The following is a 21,763-nucleotide window of genomic DNA, read 5'->3' as shown; positions in this document are numbered from 1 at the left end:
AATCCTGGGAGAGAGCAATAAGCAGCAGCTGGCAGTGCAGGGGGGCGTGGCCAGCACAGTGACCTCTCCTGTACAGATCTCTCAGGCTTGGCTTTGTGCAGGAACATTATCAGAGCAGGGAGAGAAGCTGACATCACAGGTCATGTGACCCTCAGTGAATTCTGAGAAACCAGCCACTGGAGATAAAGTGAGTTCATTGGAAAGCTGTTACATTTGCCTAGTTAGAAACATAGAATAAAAAAATAACTCGGACAACCCCTTTAAATTCATTAACTTTGAATAGGAGAACATGCTCATTTTACCTAGAGGGTATTTAGTGTAGTACATTAAAATGGCTGCTAGCTTGTTGAGCCTTATTCACATGTCAGTGTTTCACCTACCTGTGCTGTACGTGTTACATAGAAACATAGAATGTGTCGGCAGATGAGAACCATTTGGCCCATCTAGTCTGCCCAATATACTGAATACTATGGATAGCCCCTGGCCCTATCTTATATGAAGGATGGCCTTATGCCTATCCCATGCATGCTTAAACTCCTTCACTGTATTTTCAGCTAGCACTTCTGCAGGAAGGCTATTCCATGCATCCACTGTTCTCCATGGACAGCACACATACCCATTTACTATTCCCCGTGGGTCTGTGGTTTTAGCACGGATGCATGCTCTATTTTGTCTGTTCACGGATCCATCACCCCCGGTATGGTATATGGGTCTGTGAAAACCACAGATGCCATCTATGTTTCATCATCCGTATTTCTCGCTAGTATCATTGGGGGACACAGACCGTGGGTATAGCTGCTTGCTGCCACTAGGAGGCGACACTAGGCTAAGAAGTGATAACTCCTCCCCCTGCAGGCTATACCCCCTCCAGCCTGGAGAGAGCATATCAGTTTTTAGCTTAGTGTCGTAGGAGGCAGACCTCCCTGCTTTTGCAGGGCGGCTTACTTTTATTATTTTATCTTTTTCCTCTTTTAGGTTGGGGAAACAGAGTCGCCTAGCCACTCTGTCTACCCCGGGAGCAAGGCCGGTGTCGGAATCCCTCACCGCTCGCCCTCCCCAAGAAACGAAAGTGGACCAGGGCAGCCCAGCTCCCCTGCTTCCCGCCAGCCAAGGGGGTCACCTGAATCCGGCGAGACCCTCCGCCATTCCAGTCTCCTGCCACTTCGTGTGCCAGCGGCTGAAGAGGTGACCCTGCTGGTACTCTGAGAAAGGGTGAAGAGAAGAGGATGAAGATGGGGTGAGTAGTCCGTATTGGGTAAGTACCTCGGCCCTTCCCCTCCCCCTTCTCCCTTCCCCCCCGGTCACCTCATCATAAGATGGAGGACCTTTTTTCCTCAGGTGGGCCATTCATGGTGAGGCCCCCACATTACCTCAGGCCCAATGTAGGCTTGGGCTTCTGTGTTCTCCTCAGATTCTGGTCCAGGTACGGCCTGCGGGGTGAGCTCCCGCGGCCGATGTTCAGCCAGGGCACTTGCAGGGCGCCGCCAAAAATCTAGCCCCCGGCTCCTCTTCGGGCCTACCGGGACTCAGCCCGTGCAGTTGTTTTAGCGGCACAGGATGGGTTCCCGCAGCGAGAGTGGACACTCCCCCTCCAAATCAGTGGGCAGACATCGGCGGTTGCTCTTCAGGCCCCGCTGTGGTAACCGGCCGGCAGTACCGCCCGCTCGGCTGTGCGCCGAACTTTATGTCCCGGCTTTTGCGGCCTACTAGGCCGCAACTTTCATTCCAGTTATGGAGGGGGCGGGTTCGTCCTTTTGGCGCGGATTCTCCCCGACTAGCTGTCGCTCCTCCTCCAGGTGCCCCGCTGAGCTCCGCATCTGGTCATCTGAGCTGGGTTAACCCTTTGTGGCAAGTCGTTTGTTTGCAGCCGGCACTGCATTATCTGAGTGTCCCCTTTCTGCATGCCAATTACCTTAGATTAGGAAGTTAACCCTAACCCCTTCCTGCCGGCATGTCCACCCTGGTGGTGGGGTATGGGGCTGGGCCCATGTCCTATCTGGACAGGGCAGGATTGCTCACAGTTTCCCAATCCGCCCTCCGGGGCTGTTTAGTTGAGAATGCACACATGAAGAATTCCCAGACCACCTTCTGGGTCGTCTGGTGTATAGGCCACCACAGGTGAAATCCAGGGGAGCACATCTGAGGGATTCCCAATCCGCCATACGGGCCGTTTGGTTGATAATGCTCCACCTCCACAAATACAGGGGAGCACATCTGAAGGATTCCCAATCCGCCCGCTGAGGGCGTTTGGTTGATAATGCTCCACCTGCACAAATGCAGGGGAGCACATCTGCAGGATTCCCAATCCGCCCGCTGGGCTGTTTGGTTGATATTGCTCCACCTGCACACATACAGGGGAGCACATCTGGAGGATTCCCAATCCGCCCGCTGGGGCCGTTTGGTTGATAATACTCCACCTACAAAAATACAGGGGAGCGCATCTGAAGGATTCCCAATCCGCCCTACGGGGTCGTTTGGTTGATTAATGCTCCACCTGCACAAATCCAGGGGAGCACATCTGAGGATTCCCAATCCGCCCGCTGAGGCCGTTGGTTGATAATTCTCCACCTGCGCGGATCCGGGGGAGCACATCTGAAGGATTCCCAATCCGCCCTACGGGGCCGTTTGGTTGATAATGCTCCACCTGCACGGATCCGGGGGAACACAGATGCAGGATTCCCAATCCGCCCTACGGGGCCGTTTGGTTGATAATGCTCCACCTGCACAAGCCAGGGGAGCACAGCTGCTGGATTCCCAATCCACCCTCTTGGGTCATTTGGTTGTTAATCCACATGCGCAATCCAATGGAGGACCTCTGGCAGTTCCCAATCCACCCTCCTGGATTGTGGGTCGATTGAGTACCGCCCACACAATCCTGTGAGCGGTCAGGTAGGGATGCCGATTTCTCCTCCTGGGTGTTTTGATGGTTATATCACCGCCGTCACAGCCTGCAACTGCCATGGCTGGATGCTAAGAGGTAGAGCTGCGCACGAGCAGGACATTCCTCCTCGGTCTCCTCCGCACCTCCATCCTTCCTCATTAGGGTGATATTCAGAACCCTCCCTTCTGACAGGGGTTGGTTCTGAGGGAACAGGGAACAGTTCTGCGGACTCTGATATGAACCTTCTAGACTGCATCCATGCTACCGGCAGTACTGATTGTCTGCATTGCCCCTTCCTTAGGCGGCATTTGCTTTGCTACTGGATACAGATCTTACCCTTTGTATTCCCTCCTTCCACAGGTGGACTGACGGCACTTGCACTGGTCAGTGCCAGCCATTTGCGTCTCCCCTTTCGGTTGTTGATGGATTGCTGTTCCACTGGGTACAGTACTGGCGTTATGCATTAGCCTCTCTTATAGGAGGCGTTATGGCTTTATCGCGGGTGGCAATGTTTGCTGTAAGTATTACCACCTTGCTTAGGTGGAGGAATTCTCTACCCACCGGGAACGGGACTATTCGTATGCATTATCCTCTTCGATAGGGGTGTTATTCTCTGCCATAGGGGTCAATTCCTACTGGGTGCATTACCCCCTGCCATAGGTTAGGTACTGGCGCTAACCTCAGGATTCAGTACTCCCTATATATTTTTCTCCCCTTCATAGGTGGAGTGTTTGCACTTCCATTGAGGGTAGTGCTTACAGTACGCGTTACCCCCTCCAGGGAGGGGGTTATTACACTACCGTTGGATGTGGTTCTGTTTATCTCCCTACCTTCCTTCCTTGACGGAGGGTTGCGCCACCACTGAATACTATTCAACAGTCGTGGCATTACCCCCTTCTACATCTAACGGGAAATCACTGAGCATCTATGCATGCTTTAATTCAACTAAGCCTCCGCACTAGATGCCGTGGCTTCCTTCACGGGTGGGCTGCGGCAACAGTCGTTGCCATTGGTGCCTGGTACTCTTCATCTAGAGGTATATGGATACTGGGACTGCTCCCATACTGTATCCTCCCGTCTCTTCTGGTACTGGTGGTTGGCGCAGATAGGTCGTTCCTTGTTCTCTTAAGAGAGTCGCTCAGCAGCTCTTCCGGTGCCCTAGATTCCCATCCCTATGGGCCTCCACCGTTCAGGTCGGTCAGAACTTGGTCCTCTACAGCGTGTGGGTGCACGCCATTATACAAATGTTGGGATTTCGACCCAGCGAACCCAAGGTTGCACTGACTCTGTATTCTGGGCCACCACTCTTCCTCATTAGGTGAGGGTGTTTTGCTGGCATTCTGCATTGACTACTACAGCGTGTTCTCTAAGTCAGGATGGCCGAGTGGTCTAATGTGCCAGACTCAAGAGTTAATCTCTTCCGTGTATGGGTGTTCGGGTCTCCAAATGGAGGCGTGGGTTCAGATCCCACTTCTGACAAAAAAAAAAAAAAAAAGCAAGGGTAGTTCTCACAAGGGCCGGAGATCGAACTCATGGCAGTGGGTCAGCCCCCTCAGATAGGGGTTCTACCCTGACACTGCTTCGGCGGTTGCTCTGGTTTTGCCCCCTTTTTAGATGGAATGCCTCAGAATGGCTCTGGTTGACTGAGTTAGCGTGGTTCCATGCTACTTCTGGGTGTCCTTAGGCCTCTCCCTCAGTTTTACGCTGGGAGGAGCAGGCGGTAGCTATTACTGTACAAAGGGTATTTGCATCTCCACTACGTGCTAGGGTTCCTACTGAACATTCCTATTGCACAGTTCCTTCGTCAGACGGCGTTTTCTTCCGACTCTGGGATTGGTATCCTGTACGGTGTGGCATCCTCCTCAGCTGGAGTGTGGCCTTTGCGTTACTCTGGCAGCTTCCTTTGTATGGGCTCCTCCTCAAGGGTGTATTTCATTACCAAGAGATCTGTACAGTGCCATTCCCTGATGGCAATGGGCTTTGCCCTGACCTCTCAATGGTTTTCATTACTGTTAACTGTCCGTTGCTCTGACGACTATTGTTCTTGTGTCGTCAACTCGGGTTTTGCATTGGCGTCAGTGCCATAGCTATCAGCACCTTACTTGGGCGCGCTCGACTGGGTAGCTTAGTCCCTGTGGCACTCGTCTACCACTACGGTGATACTGTCCGTCAGATATGTTTACTTAGTCCCTGTGGCACTCGTCTACCACTACAGTGATTCCTTCCTTCAGTTATGGTTACTTCTGTGTCACATCAAGCGATGGTGGTCATTCCTTTCACTGCTCCTTCCGGGGGTGGACTACGGTCCCCCCAAGCCAGGCTGAGCGGGTGACTGTCACACCTTGTCACCAATGGTAGGGATTTCGTTCCTTGAACGGAACACCCCTATTTTTCTTTCCTGTCCTTCCTCTAGCTGGTCTGCTGACCGCCTTTTCCCTTCGGTCTCCTCGACCGGTGGCAATGGGTTGTATAGCTATGGAATCCGGGATCTATTTTTTTCCACGGAGAGTATTCTCTTATCTGGGTCTCTGCCCGGAAGTCAATATATGTCAATTATGGGTTTTTTCCCATTACCGGTTTCTTTTAACCAGAGGAGGATCCTGCGAACCTGGATTTTGGTTCCGCTCCCACAGTTGTGGTCTACATCCGGCTTCGCCCCGACGATCGGTAGATCGCTGGGGGCGTTTCAGGAACAAACAAGCCCCCCCTCTGGGACTTCTTCTTCTTCTTTTTGTACGTCCATTTGTCCTTTGTCATTTGCATCAGGCAGTGCTCCGCCAGAATTTTCTTTCTGGTGGAAGGTCACCGCTTTTCGGGTCTTCTCGGACATGGTTTTTCTCTTCTTTCTCCCTCGTATTTTAAGGGCGGGCTCTCCATCAGCCATCTATTTTGGCCTCAGAGATTTGCTGGTCCATATCTGGCGCGTTCCGCTGTATGGGTTTTCTGCCTGATTTTCTTGGAGGTCCTTGTCATAGCTGGCGTCTTCCAACGGGATGCTTTTTTTTTTTTTTCCCGGGATGTCTGCCTGTCGGTTGCTTCCTAGCGGAGTGATGGCCTGGCCGTCCAGCGGTCGTCATTTTTCGGGTTCATCTACTCCAGACATCGCTTCTAGAGGGCAGCGTCTTGGTCTTCCGGCAAGTTCACCGAGTTTTTCGGGGGTCTTTTCTAGCCATCATCTGTTGCTGCTCCAGGCAGCAAGATCTTGCAGGCGGCAGCGGATGCCGCATCCTCGAGGGCGTTTTTTCTCCAGGGGCGTGTGATTTTTTTCCCTCCCCGGGGACTGCTTTAGGACGTCCCACGGTCTGTGTCCCCCAATGATACTAGCGAGAAAACGAGATTTTTGTGAACTCACCTGTAAAATCTCTTTCTCGCGTAGTTCATTGGGGGACACAGCTCCCACCCAGTGTTCTGTTTGCCGCACATATTGGCGGTTGGTGGGCCAGTATGGTCCTCAGTTCTTGTGCATTCCGACTGATGTTTGTCAGTTGTGGGTTGTGTACTGTATTTTCCTTATTGATTTTTTTCTCCTACTCCTATTGCTTGGGCACAAACTGATATGCTCTCTCCAGGCTGGAGGGGGTATAGCCTGCAGGGGGAGGAGTTATCACTTCTTAGCCTAGTGTCGCCTCCTAGTGGCAGCAAGCAGCTATACCCACGGTCTGTGTCCCCCAATGAACTACGCGAGAAAGAGATTTTACAGGTGAGTTCACAAAAATCTCGTTTTCACGGATCATTAGAAAGAGGTGCTTTTAAAATTATAATTCACACTGTCGGTGTAAACAGAGATAACACATGGACAGCCAAAGACGGACACACGGACCACACATGGATCCTTCACAGATTTGAACATGGACTTGTGAATAAGGGTTTAGGCAGTAAGAAACTTATCCTAGAATGGAAATAGGACGGACATTGAGACTGGTGTGTTTGGGACCGGAGGCTGTTCCACAGTAAAGTCTGGAGGACTAGCTGTAATACAGTGTTCCTGGTCGCACTGACATGACCTATGTGCTGTGTCAGCCTGACATGATGGTCTCATTGTCTAGGTGCGGCTAGGTCTTAATCTCCTCCCTGCTTGCTTTAGATGACCGCTTATTACGAGATGCATGCCTCTTAATATTTGTGGCGCATGTTTGTAGGTCCGTGCGACAAAGCAGAGATCTAGACCAGGAAGGGAATTGGTCTAGATGTCTGCTATACCCTAGGGCGGATTTCTGGCTTGCATTATAATACATGTGACGGACCGCCTACGCCGAACCCTCACCACTTTGAGAAGTGCTGAGTAAAACTGGACAACTGGTTTTCTGAACTGTACAATCACCGTTAAATGACACGTGACTTTCTGTATATTACTTTAGATTTAGTTTTCTTGTTGAAATGTCACAATTTTTGGTGATGCTGTTATTTCTCTTGGCAGGTCAGCTTGGTGCTCTCTTTTCCAGCAGTACAATGCCAGGACTTTTCAGGGTACAGCTTGGGTATTGGGGACCTGCATCTTTTTCACTTAGTAACCATGGCACATATCATTCAGACAGTGCTGACATGCAGTCCGGGTAAGTAGATGCCATAATGAATGTAGTATGTTTATCCGGCATAATGTTTTAATCCGTAATAACCCTGGCAACTGTACATTTTAAAGAAGTTGTTGGCTTAATAATTGTACCTTTTGGAGGGGAGGTCGGTTTCACACACAGCATTTTTTTGAAAAAACACTACAGATTTAGAGCCAAAGCCAGAAACTGATTCAAGAGGAATAGGAAATATGAAGAAGGGGCATATATTTTTTTTTCTTCCTGTGGGATCCCTTTCTGGATTTCGCCCAAAAAAGTGTGAAACCACTGTAATACTTTACCAGCAGATTATTTTCTTCAGTTTTAACTGCCAGCCGTGATTTGCTACTGTGTACTTCCTCAGATGTCCTCTCATGGGGCCAGAGTAGGCACATTGTAGAGCAAGAGGCCATTTTAAATTCACCTTAAAGGGGTTACCGGGAGTTTCAGCTCCTTATCCATCGGACATACGTTGTGGCTTCCCCTGCCAGTTGACCTCTGCTGGCTGGGTTATCTAGCATATTCACTTCTCACTATTTGTTCTGTGAGGCAACATCACTCGCCAGAGCTGATTGGTGGGGTGCCGGGAGTTGGACCCCCACGATCAGATATTGATGACCTGTCCTTGAAGATATGCCAGCAGTATTGAAACCCAGAAAGCCCTTTTAAGGGCTCATGGACACGACCGTATGTATTTTTCATCCGTATCATTGGGGGACACAGGCTTGACCTGGGGTATAGCTATTGCCACTAGGAGGTGCCACTAAGCACAAAAGTGTGAGCTCCTCCCTCCAGCTATACCCTTCCTACAGGGACGAAGCCAAAACAGTTTTAGCTTGGTGTCCGTAGGAGGCAGACCTTCCCCGGGTTACTGCTCATTCTGTTCGGGCAGTGGGGGCCTCTTAGGCAGTACATCATGGGGCTTCGGCCCTTCAGGTGTGCCAGGCGGCTACCTGGTTGTTTGTACACACACACCTTTTCCAAGTTTTACAGAGTACACACTTTTGCATCTTCTGACGCTTCTCTGGGGCGTAGAGTATTGTAGACTGTTCTCTGATTGGCCGGAGGGCTTCTTCGTTATGGGCCACCCCTGGGACTGCTCTGTAACGTTCCACAATCAAGCCTGTGTCCCCCAATGATACTGATGAGGAAACGAAATTTTTGTACTTAAAATCTTTTTCTCTTCCATTCATTGGGGGGACACCGCTTCCACCCATTTTCTCTGGATGCGGGCCTAGTCGTGACCAGCGTGATTTGGGGTTTGTACATTGTTTGGTTTTCCAGTTTTGTTTTGTTTTTTTGCCGGGAGGGCGGGCGGCGCGTCACTCGCTTCGTCATGCACCTGCGCCGCCCACTTTGAGTGGAGCAGGCGGCGCGGGCGCGTGACGAAGTGAGTGACGCGCCACCTTCCCGGCCTGCCTCCTCTCTGCTATGGAACTTGCTGTAAATAATAAAGCTGGATTACACATGATTATTATATTTTAACAATGCCTACAGGTTAGATAAGATAATACAACAGTGAGCAGGGCCGGTGCAATATAATACAGAGACTGCATCGGTCCCCGCTGTCATTCCTAATCCAGATGCCGGCCCCCCAGACCCTGTATTCGGGGTCATTCACACTGCAGGGACACTGTTATAGGGGGGCATCTGTGGATGGCACATAGCAAAGATGCTATATATGTGTCACCCACAGATGCCCCCCTCCCTAGCGGTGTCACCCACAGATGCCCCCCCCTCCCTAGCGGTGTCACCCACAGATGCCCCCCCCTCCCTAGCGGTGTCACCCACAGATGCCCCCCCCTCCCTAGCGGTGTCACCCACAGATGCCCCCCCCCCCCCCCATAGTGGTGTCGCCCCCAGATGCCCCCCCCCCCCCCCCCTCCCTAGCGGTGTCGCCCACAGATGCCCCCCCCCCCCCTCCCTAGCGGTGTCGCCCACAGATGCCCCCCCTCCCTAGCGGTGTCGCCCACAGCAAATGGACTTCTAGCACAATTTCCTTTTAAAATATTGTATCTCATATCGTTATCACAATCGCACAAAATTCCCATATCGTGCAGCCCTAGTGTAGGGATTGAAATATCAATATTTTACTTTTTATACTTTTTAGTCCTTTTAAGAACTATTGTGTGTGGAGCAGCAATATATATTTTTAGTGCAACTTGCGCTAAATAGCTTGCAATTGTGTGGCCGCTGCAGACAGTTACATTACCTGCGCTACATCTCCTGTATAACGTTTGCGTATTCGAAATATCAGTGACATTAATTCAGTGTAATTTTTTATTAGGCGGTGGTGACAGCGACATTACTTGCGCTATACCTCCTGTTTAACGTGTGCGCATCCTAAAAATATCTGACATTCTGTGTACTTTATTTGCGCATAAACTTTAAAAACCTGCGCTACTGTACATGTGACATACTTGCAAGCATATGTACCATTTAATATGCGCAATGCGAGCAGTAAGGGACGGGAAAGTGGCTGTGCCGGTGAAACTGTGCCTGCTGCCAAAGTACAAGAAGTTTGCAGGGCGGCGCAGGACATTACTCTGAAGTCAGACCAGTGCGACCAGGTGGTCGGTTGGATTGCAGCAGATAATGCTTCCAGTCGGTTAAGCATCACCCTGTCTTCCACAAAGTCCAGTCTCAGTAGCCAAGAGTCTGGTCAACAGAATCCTCACCCTGATCCTCCTTCCACCCACCATGAAGAGTCTTGGCAAACATGTGATCCCATACTCTGATATTCTGAGGAGCTGTTTTCATCGCCATTCCTTAATTTGGGTCTCTCGCCAAGCCTGCTTGAAGAGGGACATGAGGAGATCTTGTGCTCTGATTCCCAAACTCTGGAGCATCCACAGTCAGAAGAAGATGATGGTGGTAAACGGCAATTAGTGTTTCACGAGGTGGATGATAATGATGAGACACAGTTGCTAATAAGTTAAGTTACCGCAATTAGTGTCTCAAGAGGTTCATGATGAGGATGAGACACAGTTGTCACTAATGGAAGTTGTTGTTTGGTCAACAAGTCAGGAGGATGACCAGAGTGAGGAAGTGGAAGAGGAGGTGCTGGACGATGAAGTCACTGACCCAACCTGGGAAGGTGGCAAGCCGAGCGAGGACAGCAGTACAGAGGGGGAGGGATCCGCAGCACCGCAATAGGCTGGAAGAGGCAGTGGGGTGGCAAAAGGGAGAAGGCGGGCCACACCAAACAGGCCCGTAACTGTTCCCCGAAGCACCCCCTTGCGGCAGTCTCTCTTGCCAAGGGGTAGGTGTTGCACATTCTGGCGCATTTTGGAAGAAAGTGCAGACGATAAAAGAATTGTCATTTGCAACCTGTGCCGTACCAAAATGAGCAGGGGCGTGCACACTAGCAACCTCACCACCACCAGCATGATCCGCCACATGCATCAAAGCACCCTAATAGGTGGGCCGAACGCCTGTGTCCACAACCAGTGTCTGCGGGTCACACCACTGCCTCCTTTTCCCCTGTGTTACGTGCTGGCCCATCCCCTGGACCTTCGCAAGCACCATCAGCTAGCACATCCACTTCTGTGTCCCAGCGCAGCGTACAGATGTCAATACCCCAGGCCTTTAACGGAAGCGCAAATACCCAGCCACCCACCCACAGACCATAGCACTAAATGCGCACTTTTCTAAATTGCTGGCCCTGGAAATGTTGCCATTTAGGCTTGTGGACACTGAGGCTTTCCGCAGCTTCATGGTGGCAGCTGTCCCCACGGTACTCTTTCCCCGGCCGCCAATATTTTTCACGGTGTGCAGTCCCAACCTTACACCAGCATGTGTCCCGTAACCTCACCCGTGTCCTGACTAACGCAGTTATTGGGAAGGTCCACTTAACGACTGACTTATGAACAAGTGCTTTTGGCCAGGGACGCTACATTTCCCTGACTGCACACTGGGTGAACGTTGTGGAGGCCGGGAGCGAGTCGTACCCTGGGATGGTGCTACCGACGCCAAGGATTGCAGGCCCTACTTCCATCAGGGTTTCCTCCGCCACCTACATTAGTGACTGCAAACCCCTCCCCCTCCACTTCCATGGCAACAGGCCATGCTTAAACTGATCTGCTTAGGTGACAAACAGCACACCAACGCAGAGCTGTGGAAGAGGATAAGGGACCATACTGAGCTGTGGCTTTCGCCACTCAACCTAGAACCAGACATGGTTGTGTCTGATAATGGCCGTAACTTGGTGACTGCTTTGGAGCTCCGCAAGCTCACACACATACCATGCCTAGCCCTCATGTTCAACTTAGTGTTTCAGCGGTTTCTCAAAACCTACCCCAATTTGCCTGAGCTACTGGTGAAGGTGGTGGTGTGTGCCCATTTCCGCAAGTCATCAAAAGCTTCCGCCGGTGTGGCAACGCTGCAGCAGCGCTTGCAATTGCCAGCTCACTGACTCATGTGCGGCTTTGTGAGCAGCAGAGGGCAGTTGTGGAATACCAGTTGCAATATGGTTGTCGCCTTTCCAGTCAGCTTCCACTATTCACAAGCGAGGAGTAGGCATTGATGTCTGACCTTCTGTGTCTACTGAAACGCTCACTGCTTACAATGAAGGCGGACCCTTTGCATGTGGAAAAGGGGGAAGACAGTACACATGGTGATGGCCAGACCACCCTCAGTTCGTCTTCTCAGCGCAAATTGGATGATGAGGAGCAGGAGACGGTTACCTCCGCTACAGAGGGTAGTACCCATGGAAGTTTTATTCCATCTGTTCAGCGTGGATAGGTAGAAGAGGAGGAAGAGCATGAGGACAGCAAAGTCTTGTCTGTTGGGACTCTGGCACACATGGCTGTCTTTGTTAGTCTGCCTTTCCCGTGACCCTCGCGTTGTACGCATTTTCGCCAACACTTTACTGGTTGTTCACCCTTCTCGACCCCCGCTACAAAGAGAACTTCTCATCTCTCTCTCATTCATGTGGTGGAGAGGACGAGCAAAATGGTGCAATACCAGAAGGTCCTTGTGGAAAAATTGCTAGTTGACAACGCTGGCTGCAGAGTTCGTAGTTCCTTGGCCAATCGAGGAGGGGGGACAAGGGGAACACACAGCAGTTCCAACAGAGGCAGGGCAACACTCTCCAGGGCCTGGGACAGTTTTATGACACCCCGCCAGCACCCTCAACCTGATGTGCGGCCTAGTGTCCCAAGGTGGGAAAAATATTGGAAGATGGTGAAGGAGTACGTAGCAGACCGTGTCAGCGTCCTCAGTGATCCCTGTGTGCCTTACAACTTTTGTGTGTCCAAGCTGGACACGTGGCACAAGCTCTACGCCTTGGAGGTGGTGCCCTGCCCCGCTGCCAGCATTTTGCCAGAGGTTGTATTTAGTGCTGCTGGGGACATAACTGATAAGCGCATCCGCCTGTCAACTGAAAATGCTGACCGGTTGACTCTTATCAAAATGAACAAGGCCTGGATTGCCCCTGACTTCTCTACTCCACCAGAGGAAAGCGGCTGAACTCTAAATGTGCATTTTATTGTGTATTTATTACACTGTATTCCCATGCACCCCTTCCACCACTAAAAAGGGTATATGAATCAATCTCCCTTTTCTCGTCCTCCTCCTCCTCCTCCATCATATCAACATGCTTATTAGGCTGCCCTTGCTCCTAAATGTTTTAGAGGGTCCGCTCAGCAGCAGACCCTCACCCATAATGTTTTTGAGGCTCACCAGCAGGCCCTCAACCATAATGTTTTAGATGGTCAGCTCGGCAGCAGGCACTCACCCCTAATGTTTTAGATGGTCAGATCAGCAGCAGGCCCTCGACCCTAATGTTTTTGAGGGTCAGATCAGCAGCAGGCACTCGACCCTAATGTTTTTGAGGGTCACCAGCAGGCCATACATTATAATTTTTCAAGGGTGTGTATGATGCCCTCCTTTATGTGTAATAAAGGGTGTATTGGAGTGCAGGTTCCTTGTAATTTTTGTCAGCCCTTTCCCTTAGTGCATAGGCTTTATCAGAGTAGGAGTCCCACTACCTGAACAATTGTACCACAATTAATGCCCTCCGTTATGTGATATACAGGCTGTATCGGAGTGCCTCTTCCTTGTAATTTTTGGCAGCACTTACACTTTATATATAAGTAAATATATAAGAAAGAATGTTTCTGTAAAAGTGGCATACTATTCGGGCAACATAGTTCCCAGCAGACCTGGGAGTCCAAGATGCATCCAGACATCCTCCCCATGCTGTTCCCGAACCATTTCAGTGGTGTTTCCATCAATTTCTGACATTTTACTATAAACCAGACACCGTCCCCTCTTCAGAGCAGGGGGTGCCTGGTTTAATGCTCGGGTTCTCCCATTGACTTCTATTGTGCTCGGGTGCTCTGTAGCCGCTACTGCAGATTTCGGGTCATCGCTGGGCGACCTCTCTGATATGGCTGTGACAGGACTAGTGAGTGCCACACACCTACTTGGTGGGTGGAATTTTACACTGCTCGCTCTGGTATCGGACATGGTCCCGTAGTTCTTCAATGGTCCGGGCGTTCTTGGTACTACCGTATGTTCTCTGATTAGTTGTGCTACATGACAGAAGTGCCGTTCGCTTGGGCCTTTCCGTTGTCTGCACCTGTCAGTTTCTTCCCCCTTTCTTGGGGGTTTCATTGTGCTCTGCTGGTAGCTGGTTTCTACATGTCAGTGTAGTCTCGCCCGGCGAATTTCGCATCCTTTTCTAGCATATGGATGTCTGGCGATTCTTTTACAAAATCCAGGGTGCTGTACTTGCCCCTTCCGGGGCAGTGTTATACAGTATGCTAGTCGCTACACTTAGGAAGGTTGGTTAACCATGGCTGATGTTTTTTTCCCTATGGTTGTTAAATTTTATTTTTCCTTTGATAATCTGGCTACTATTGTCCTCATGTGGTCCAGTTCTGTGGACCCTACTTGAGCCTCTGACTGGGTAGTAATGCTTGGAGTCCCTGCCCCAATGATTCTTTGACCATGTCGCTGGCCAATTCCCTCTGGGGAAGCTACTCATGACATCTCTGACCGCAAAAGCTCTATATGACAGATGCTTCTTTGGGCCCGGTTTGGTTCTTTTCCCTCCTGGGTCCCCATAGGCTTGTTTCCCTCTTGAGATTCTAATCTCTCTTCCTGTCTCCCCAGGTTCAGGTCCTGGTACCTGGGAGTTTTTTGCTCCAGTTTGCAATTTACATTCATATTGGCCACTTCTGAGATGGAGCTTTTCCTCGATTTGAGAACTGTTCCTCCTCAGGCTGTTTGGAGTTCTCTCTCTTCTACTCCAATATCTCTCAGACGAGTGTGTCTCCACTTGTATTATCGGGACCTGTGACCTGTAATTTTGTAAGGAGAACCCAGCCTATAGTATTATGTTTATTACTCCCTGGGTCAAACTGACAGTGATCCATACCACAAGTCAGAAGTGTTGGTTTTACATTGGATGTCTGCTATGTAACGTTTCAGGATTTATAACTGTTATGACAGGTGTCTGCGCTCTGTTGCAGATTGAGAATTTAAAAGGGTTTTCCAGAAACAACTAACTTTTAAAGGGGTTGTGTCACTTCAGCTAATGACCTTTTATCAGGTTGACAAAGTTAATACAAGGCACTTACTAATGTATAGTGATTGTCCTTATTGCCTCCTTTGCTGGCTTGATTCACATTTCCTTCGCATTATAAACTGCCTGTTACGGCCACCACCGCAGTGCAGGTGGCAGAGACAGGATCTGCTGCACATACATGCCTATGCCACCAGAGAGGTCAGTGCTTTTTTCCTATAGTATGCAAGCATGGCCACCGCTGCTGGACTGCAGCGTGGTCCTAATCCCAGGAAATGAGCAGTGTATAATGTGATGGAAAAATTAATTAATCACAATACATTAGTAAGTGTCTTGTATCCAGAGCACGCTCCCAGCTGCAGCAGCGCCAAGAGGGACACATGGAAGCAATAAATGATGAAGCATGGGAAACACTGTTTAAGGCCCCTTTCAGACGAGTGAGTGTCTTGCTGTGGACTCGCAGCAAGGAACCCGGCCTGAACTTTCAGCACTGCTGGGGTCACATAGCATTATATTGATTTATGATGCAATGTAACCCTTACAGGTCTGGAATGTATTGGATAACACTGACAGCATTATGTCAGTGTCATCTAATACATTCCAGAACTGTAAGGGTTACATAGCATCAGCAAGACACTCGCTCGTCTGAAAGGGGCCTAAGACAGCTAGTAACATATCAAAAGCCATGGAAGACTAAGAATGATTCGTGTCATAATCTCTTTATCATTGATTTATAGATGAAGATGGAATGGAACAGGAATGCCCAGATGGAGAAGAGGAACAAATGGCATTAGCTCTGTACAGCACAGTCTGCCAGTGTACTGGAAGGTGGGGGGCTATATGTTGTTTCACCCACAGATATGATTGACTGTTATTGCTGTATAATAGTCCTGTGACGCAAGCTGTAAATGAAGGGAAAAATACATTACAGAATTCATAGCACAAATATTGTGCTTTCTGTATTCTGTCACCAGAAATTCACCGCTAAAGCTCAGCCGAATGTAATGATACCTTTCACTTACCAATCCATTGCTTCATTCTGGAGTAAAACGGCTTTTAATCCATATCCCAATGAGCAGTTAAGTGCACCGAGGGCGGGCCAAAAAAAACCTGCACCCTAGCTCCTCCTGCTTCCTCTGCCAGTCCTGCCCTCTCCTTGATTGGCAGGGCCATGTTCCTGCACTGTCATCTCAGCTGCTGCTCCCAATCAAGTAGAGGAAGCAGGAGAAGCAAGGGTGCAGCTTTTTTTTTGGCCCGCCCTCGGTGCACTTAGCTGCTCATTTGCATATGTATCAAAATTATGTTTTCTCCAGATTGAAGCAAAAAATCGATAAGTGAAAGGTATTACATTCAGATGAGAGAGCCCTACAAACTAGTGAATTTTACTGGTGACCGATTGCATTCAAAGGGATGGGAATTTGATATTAATAATCTATCCCCGGGATGGTTATCCTGTAGATAGGCTATCAATATCATATTCCTGGATAACCCCTTCAAGAAGACCAGTCAACATTTGTGACATGTATGTTGTAGTGCAGTGACGTGCCCCCATGTATCACATCACTGGGTCACTTGACACATGGTGGACACCCCCGTTTAATGTCAGATACTATGTTTCACCTTGATTGAATCCACTCCTGGTTTTGGCTTCAAAAGCCGCGTCAAAAACCTGCATGTGTGGCTGTACCCTCAGTGTGTAGGGCCATGCCCTATTGACAAAGAGGTTGGTAACACCAAGCTGTCTATACCAGGGATCTGCAACCTCTGGCACTCCAGCTATTCAGAAACTATAACTCCCAGAATCCTCCTTTCACTTCTATGGGTGTTACAAGAACAGCCAAGAAAATGTGCATGCTGGGAGTTGTAGTTTCACAGCAGCTGAAGTGCCGGATTAATGACTTGGTAATGGCACAATGCAGAGCTCCCAGCAAAAAAATACTCCAGAACTTTTATTTTATGGAGGACAGGTTTTCTTTAATTTAAAAGGAACTTGTCACATTGAACGTGGTGTGTGAGCTGCAGGCAGCATGCTATAGAGCAGAAGGAAGTGAGCAGATTGATATATAGTTTTATGAGAAAATATTTAGTTTATTTCCTAATTTAAAGGGGTTCTGCACTTTGTTTAAACTGATGATCTATCCTCTGGATAGATCATCAGCATCTGATCAGCGGGGGTCCGACACCTGGGACCCCCTGCGATCAGCAGCTTGAGAAGGCAGCGGCGCTCCAGCAGTGCCGCAGCCTTCTCACTGTTTACCGCCGGCCCAGTGACGCCACGACTAGTATCAACTTGCCTGGGCGCAGCTAAGTCCTGTTCACTTGAATGGAGCTTAGCCGTGCCCAGGTCATTGATACTAGTCGTGACGTCACTGGGCCGGCGGTAAACGGTGAAAAGGCCGCTGTGCCGCTGCCTTCTCAAACAGCTGATTGGCAGGGGTCCCGGATGTCGGACCCCCGCCGATCAGATGCTGATGATCTATCCATAGGATAGATCATCAGTTTAAACAAAGTGCAGAACCCCTTTAAATTCCTGCTCATTCTTGGCTTTGAAGTCCCAGAGGCGGTCCTATCAGTGATTGACAGCCTTCCTCTATGACTGGGTATACAGAGATAGCTGTCAATCACTGATAGGACCGCCTCCTGGACTTTAAAGACCTGAATGAGCAGGACTTTAAATTATTAGTTCCGCTGAATCTTTTCCAATATAACCATTTATTAATTTGGTCAGCTCGTCCTGCTCTAGAACATTCTGCCTGCAAATGATGTTGCATTTTTATGGTGACAACAGGTTCCCCATAACACTTGTACTATGTAACATATTGAGCAGTATTTACCGGTAACCCTCTGTATGTACTTTTGTATTAACAACCTTGTGTCCCTTTTATTTTAAAGCACGGTGAAGAAGTGGTCCTCCGGTTGGCACCTGTGCAGGGCAATAAAAACCGCAGTGCTGCCTTTCCTTAGGTGTTCAGCTCTGTTTTTCCATTACCTAAATGGTGTGCCAGCACCCACTGAATTGCCAGGTATGTTGGTAGCAGTAAAGCCTGTTACCTCGTAGTGATGTCACTAACTGACTGGGCAGAATACAACCCCTGACTGTGCAGAATTATGTTGATAATATGTTCCTTTTTATTTTCCTGATGTGTGTGTATAATATATACTGTTACTGATATTTCCATCATGCTTGTATTTATGGGTATGTTCCCCTGCTGACAGACGATGCAGTGGTTATCCATCTCTGCAGCAGTGGCCTGCTATACTGACACGTAATCACTGGCTGCAGCAGCCGTGTGCTGTGCATGAGGATGGCATCACCGCAGCCAGTAAGTGCAGTGGGTCACGTGTCAGTACGGCAGAGCATTACACAGCAGTAGATCAGCGGGCGCCATGGCACTGTCAGCGATGGGATAATTATAAGTAGTGTGTGCAAGCAAAAAGTAGCTGGAAAGTGCGGGAAGCTCTCATTAACTTATATGTAACATTTTATATCTTCCCTCGAATTTTAGTTTGCTGCAAAATATTTCTTTTTCATGTTTTTTTAGTGAGTGGATTGAGCCAGATTGACCATCTCTGCAGTTTCCTCTCATTGCCCAGCAACCTCCTCAGCATTTTTCAACAAAATCCCCAAGTGACAGATGCACTCATCAATAGGTAACTGACAAGCTATCAAAAAGCTTAAATTACGGTATCTTAAAGGGGTTCTCCAAGACTGGAAACCCCTTTTCATATGTACAGGCAGGGGGTTTAAAAAAAAAAAAACACTCACCTGCCACTGCCATTCAGCTAGTAGAGCCGACCTCCCTTCTCGTCCCTGCTGGAGCAGAAGTGTTCTGTACTGTCTACGTGTACATCGCCACTGCCAGCACTCACATGTCAAAAAACTAGAGCTTTTATCTCCCCCCCCCCCCCCCCCCCCATGCTGGGCTACAAGCGTAAGGCGTCATCTTCACGAATGTCACTGCATCCTGCCTGCACATATGAAAAGAGTTCCCGGTCTTGGAGAACCCCTCCAAAGCTAGCCTGACATTGAGTGATGAGATGGAGAATTTACTTTACTATAAGCCTAGTACATATCTGTATGTGATTAAATGGCCCCCATACACATTAGACTGCTGTTAACCGGACCTGCCATTTAATGTGTGTGGGGAGCTCCTGACTAGATGATGTCGGGGGATGAGGATGATTGGGCACTTCAATTTCAATGCATGATGCTTTTGTTCTGTGGGGAAATAAGCTGCCATCAGAGATGTCTGACTTTTTCCTCTCTCCTCATTGAAGAGATACCGTCTACCAAACAGAGCACGTGTATATTTAATGGGGGAGTATGGAGAAGTGCATGCCCACCTAAAATCCTTACCTCCATAGTCTCTTCTGCAGCAGGCTCTCCTCCTTTGTGGTCACTAGTTGGTCATTCTTCTAGTGACTACCATAACATCTCTTGCAATTGCATAGTAGAAGCATTGAGATATTATATTTTTTTAATATATTATTATGTCATTATAATTGTACCTTTTTTTTCTCACTTTTATCTTTTCTTCTTTTTTTTTTTGTGGAAGTTGGTGTAAACACAAAGATGTGAGACTGTTTTTGGATGCTGAACGGACAGCCATAAGGTAAGATTTTTTTAACAGTACTATAGTTTGTAAAGCTCCTTTCTTTACAGTATACTGAACTGTATAAAGCGGTAGGCTAATAGTCTATATGTAATCTTTCATAAAATACTACTGTGCATGTGTGACCACCACTCTATTCACTTCAGAGTACAGCACTTAGGGTACTTTCACACTTGCGTTTTTCTTTTCCGGCATAGAGTTCCGTCCTAGGGGCTCTATACCGGAAAATAACCGATCAGGTATATCCCCATGCATTCTGAATGGAGAGTAAGGCTACTTTCACACTAGCGTTCGGGGCTCCGCTTGTGAGTTCCGTTGGAAGGCTCTCACAAGCGGCCCCGAACGCATCCGTACTGCCCCAATGCATTCTGAGTGGATGCGGATCTGCTCAGAATGCATCAGTCTGGCACCTGTTAGGCCTCCGCTCAGCGTTCGGGTGTCCGCCTGGCCGTGCGGAGCCAAACGGATCCGTCTAGATTTACAATTTAAGTCAATAGGGGCGGATCCGTTTGAAGTTGACACAATATGGCTCAATTTCAAACGGATCCGTCCCCCATTGACTTTCAATGTAAAGTAGCCTAATCCGTTCAGGATGCATCAGGATGTCTTCAGTTCAGTCATTTTGACTGATCAGGCAAAAGATAAAACCGCAGCATGCTACGGTTTTATCTCCGGCGAAAAAAAACTGAAGACTTGCCTGAATGCCTAATTTTTTTCCATAGGAATGTATTCGAAATACCGGAATTCCGGATCCGTCCTGCACAGACTTAAAAAAAAAAAGGTGAAAAAAAATAAATGCTGGATCCGTTTTGCCGGATGACACCGGAAAGACTGATCCGGCATTTCAATGCATTTTTCTGACTGATCAGGCATTTTTACGATTGATCAGGATCCTGATCAGTCTTACTAATGCCATAAGGGCTCTTACACACTTGCGTTCTTTTCTTCCGGCATAGAGTTCCGTCGTCGGGGCTCTATGCCGGAAGAATCCTGATCAGGATTATCCCCATGCATTCTGAATAGAGAGAAATCCATTCAGGATGCATCAGGATGTCTTCAGTTCAGGACCGGAACGTTTTTTGGCCGGAGAAAATACAGCAGCATGCTGCTCTTTTTGCTCCGGCCGAAAATCCTGAACACTTGCCGCAAGGCCGGATCCGGAATTGATGCCCATTGAAAGGCATTAATCCAGGTCCGGCCTTAAGCTAAACGTTGTTTCGGCGCATTGCCGGATCCGACGTTTAGCTTTTTCTGAATGGTTACCATGGCTGCCGAGACGCTAAAGTCCTGGCAGCCATGGTAAAGTGTAGGGGGGAGCAGTATACTTACCGTCCGTGCGGCTCCCGGGGCGCTCCAGAGTGACGTCAGGGCGCACCACGCGCATGGATGACGTGATCGCATGGACACGTCATCCATGCGCATGGGGCGCTCTGACGTCATTCTGGAGCGCCCCGGGAGCCGCACGGACGGTAAGTATACTGCTCCCCCGCTCCCCACTACTACTATGGCAACCAGGCCTTTAATGGCGTCCTGGCTGCCATAGTAATACTGAACGCATTTTGAAGACGGATCCGTCTTCAAATGCTTTCAGTTCACTTGCATTTTTCCGGATCCAGCGTGTAATTCCGGCAAGTGGAGTACACGACGGACCCGGACAACGCAAGTGTGAAAGAGCCCCAAGTTGGAATAAGTATCCGGCAGGGCAGTTCCAGCGACGGACCTGCTTGCCGGATCACTCTGCCGCAAGTGTGAAAGTAGCCTTAGCTATCTCCGGCAGCTGCATAGACAATAAAGGGGGATAGTTTGATAGATGTAGTCTCCCAAGGATGAATGCAGGCATGTGATTGCATACTGAATGCACATCCACAGAGAACAGGTTCAAGACTGATAAAAGTAAGCACTGCAGAGAAGTGCAAAGGTATAAAAAAAATAGTTTAATTGATATGAAAAACTACATGATATTTATCCACTAAGTAATGCAATACCATAAAGTTTATGGGATAGTGGCTCAGTGGTTAGCACTGGTATCTTGCAGCGCTGGGCTCATAGGTTCAAATCCAACCAAGGACAACATCTGCCTGCATTTTGTATATTCTCCCCGTGTTTGTGTGGGTTTCCTCTAGGTTCTCCGGTTTCCTCCCACACTCCAAAGACAGACTGAAAAAAAAATTCCAAAAATAAAATCTCC

The 21,763-nt window shown here is 48.9% G+C and overlaps 1 protein-coding gene across 5 annotated transcripts in view; it reads left to right on the top strand.

The window, feature by feature from the left end:
* The window catches only part of UBR2 (ubiquitin protein ligase E3 component n-recognin 2), a 103,786-nt gene that overhangs the window by 75,008 nt on the left and 7,015 nt on the right, over positions 1–21,763 (top strand). For all 5 annotated transcript variants that reach the window (XR_006388354.1, XM_044287587.1, XM_044287586.1 and 2 more), the window contains 5 exons: positions 7,299–7,434; positions 15,700–15,790; positions 17,855–17,985; positions 18,505–18,613; positions 19,519–19,575. Coding sequence is in view for 4 of the 5 variants with exons in the window: in XM_044287587.1 (XP_044143522.1) it covers positions 7,299–7,434; positions 15,700–15,790; positions 17,855–17,985; positions 18,505–18,613; positions 19,519–19,575 (524 nt within the window). In the remaining variant the exon portion in view is untranslated. The remainder of the gene's footprint in view (positions 1–7,298; positions 7,435–15,699; positions 15,791–17,854; positions 17,986–18,504; positions 18,614–19,518; positions 19,576–21,763) is intronic.

The sequence above is a fragment of the Bufo gargarizans genome, chromosome 3 (genome assembly GCF_014858855.1).
Source record: "Bufo gargarizans isolate SCDJY-AF-19 chromosome 3, ASM1485885v1, whole genome shotgun sequence".
Lineage (NCBI taxonomy): Eukaryota > Metazoa > Chordata > Amphibia > Anura > Bufonidae > Bufo > Bufo gargarizans.
This window is presented reverse-complemented; position numbering and strand designations above follow the sequence as displayed.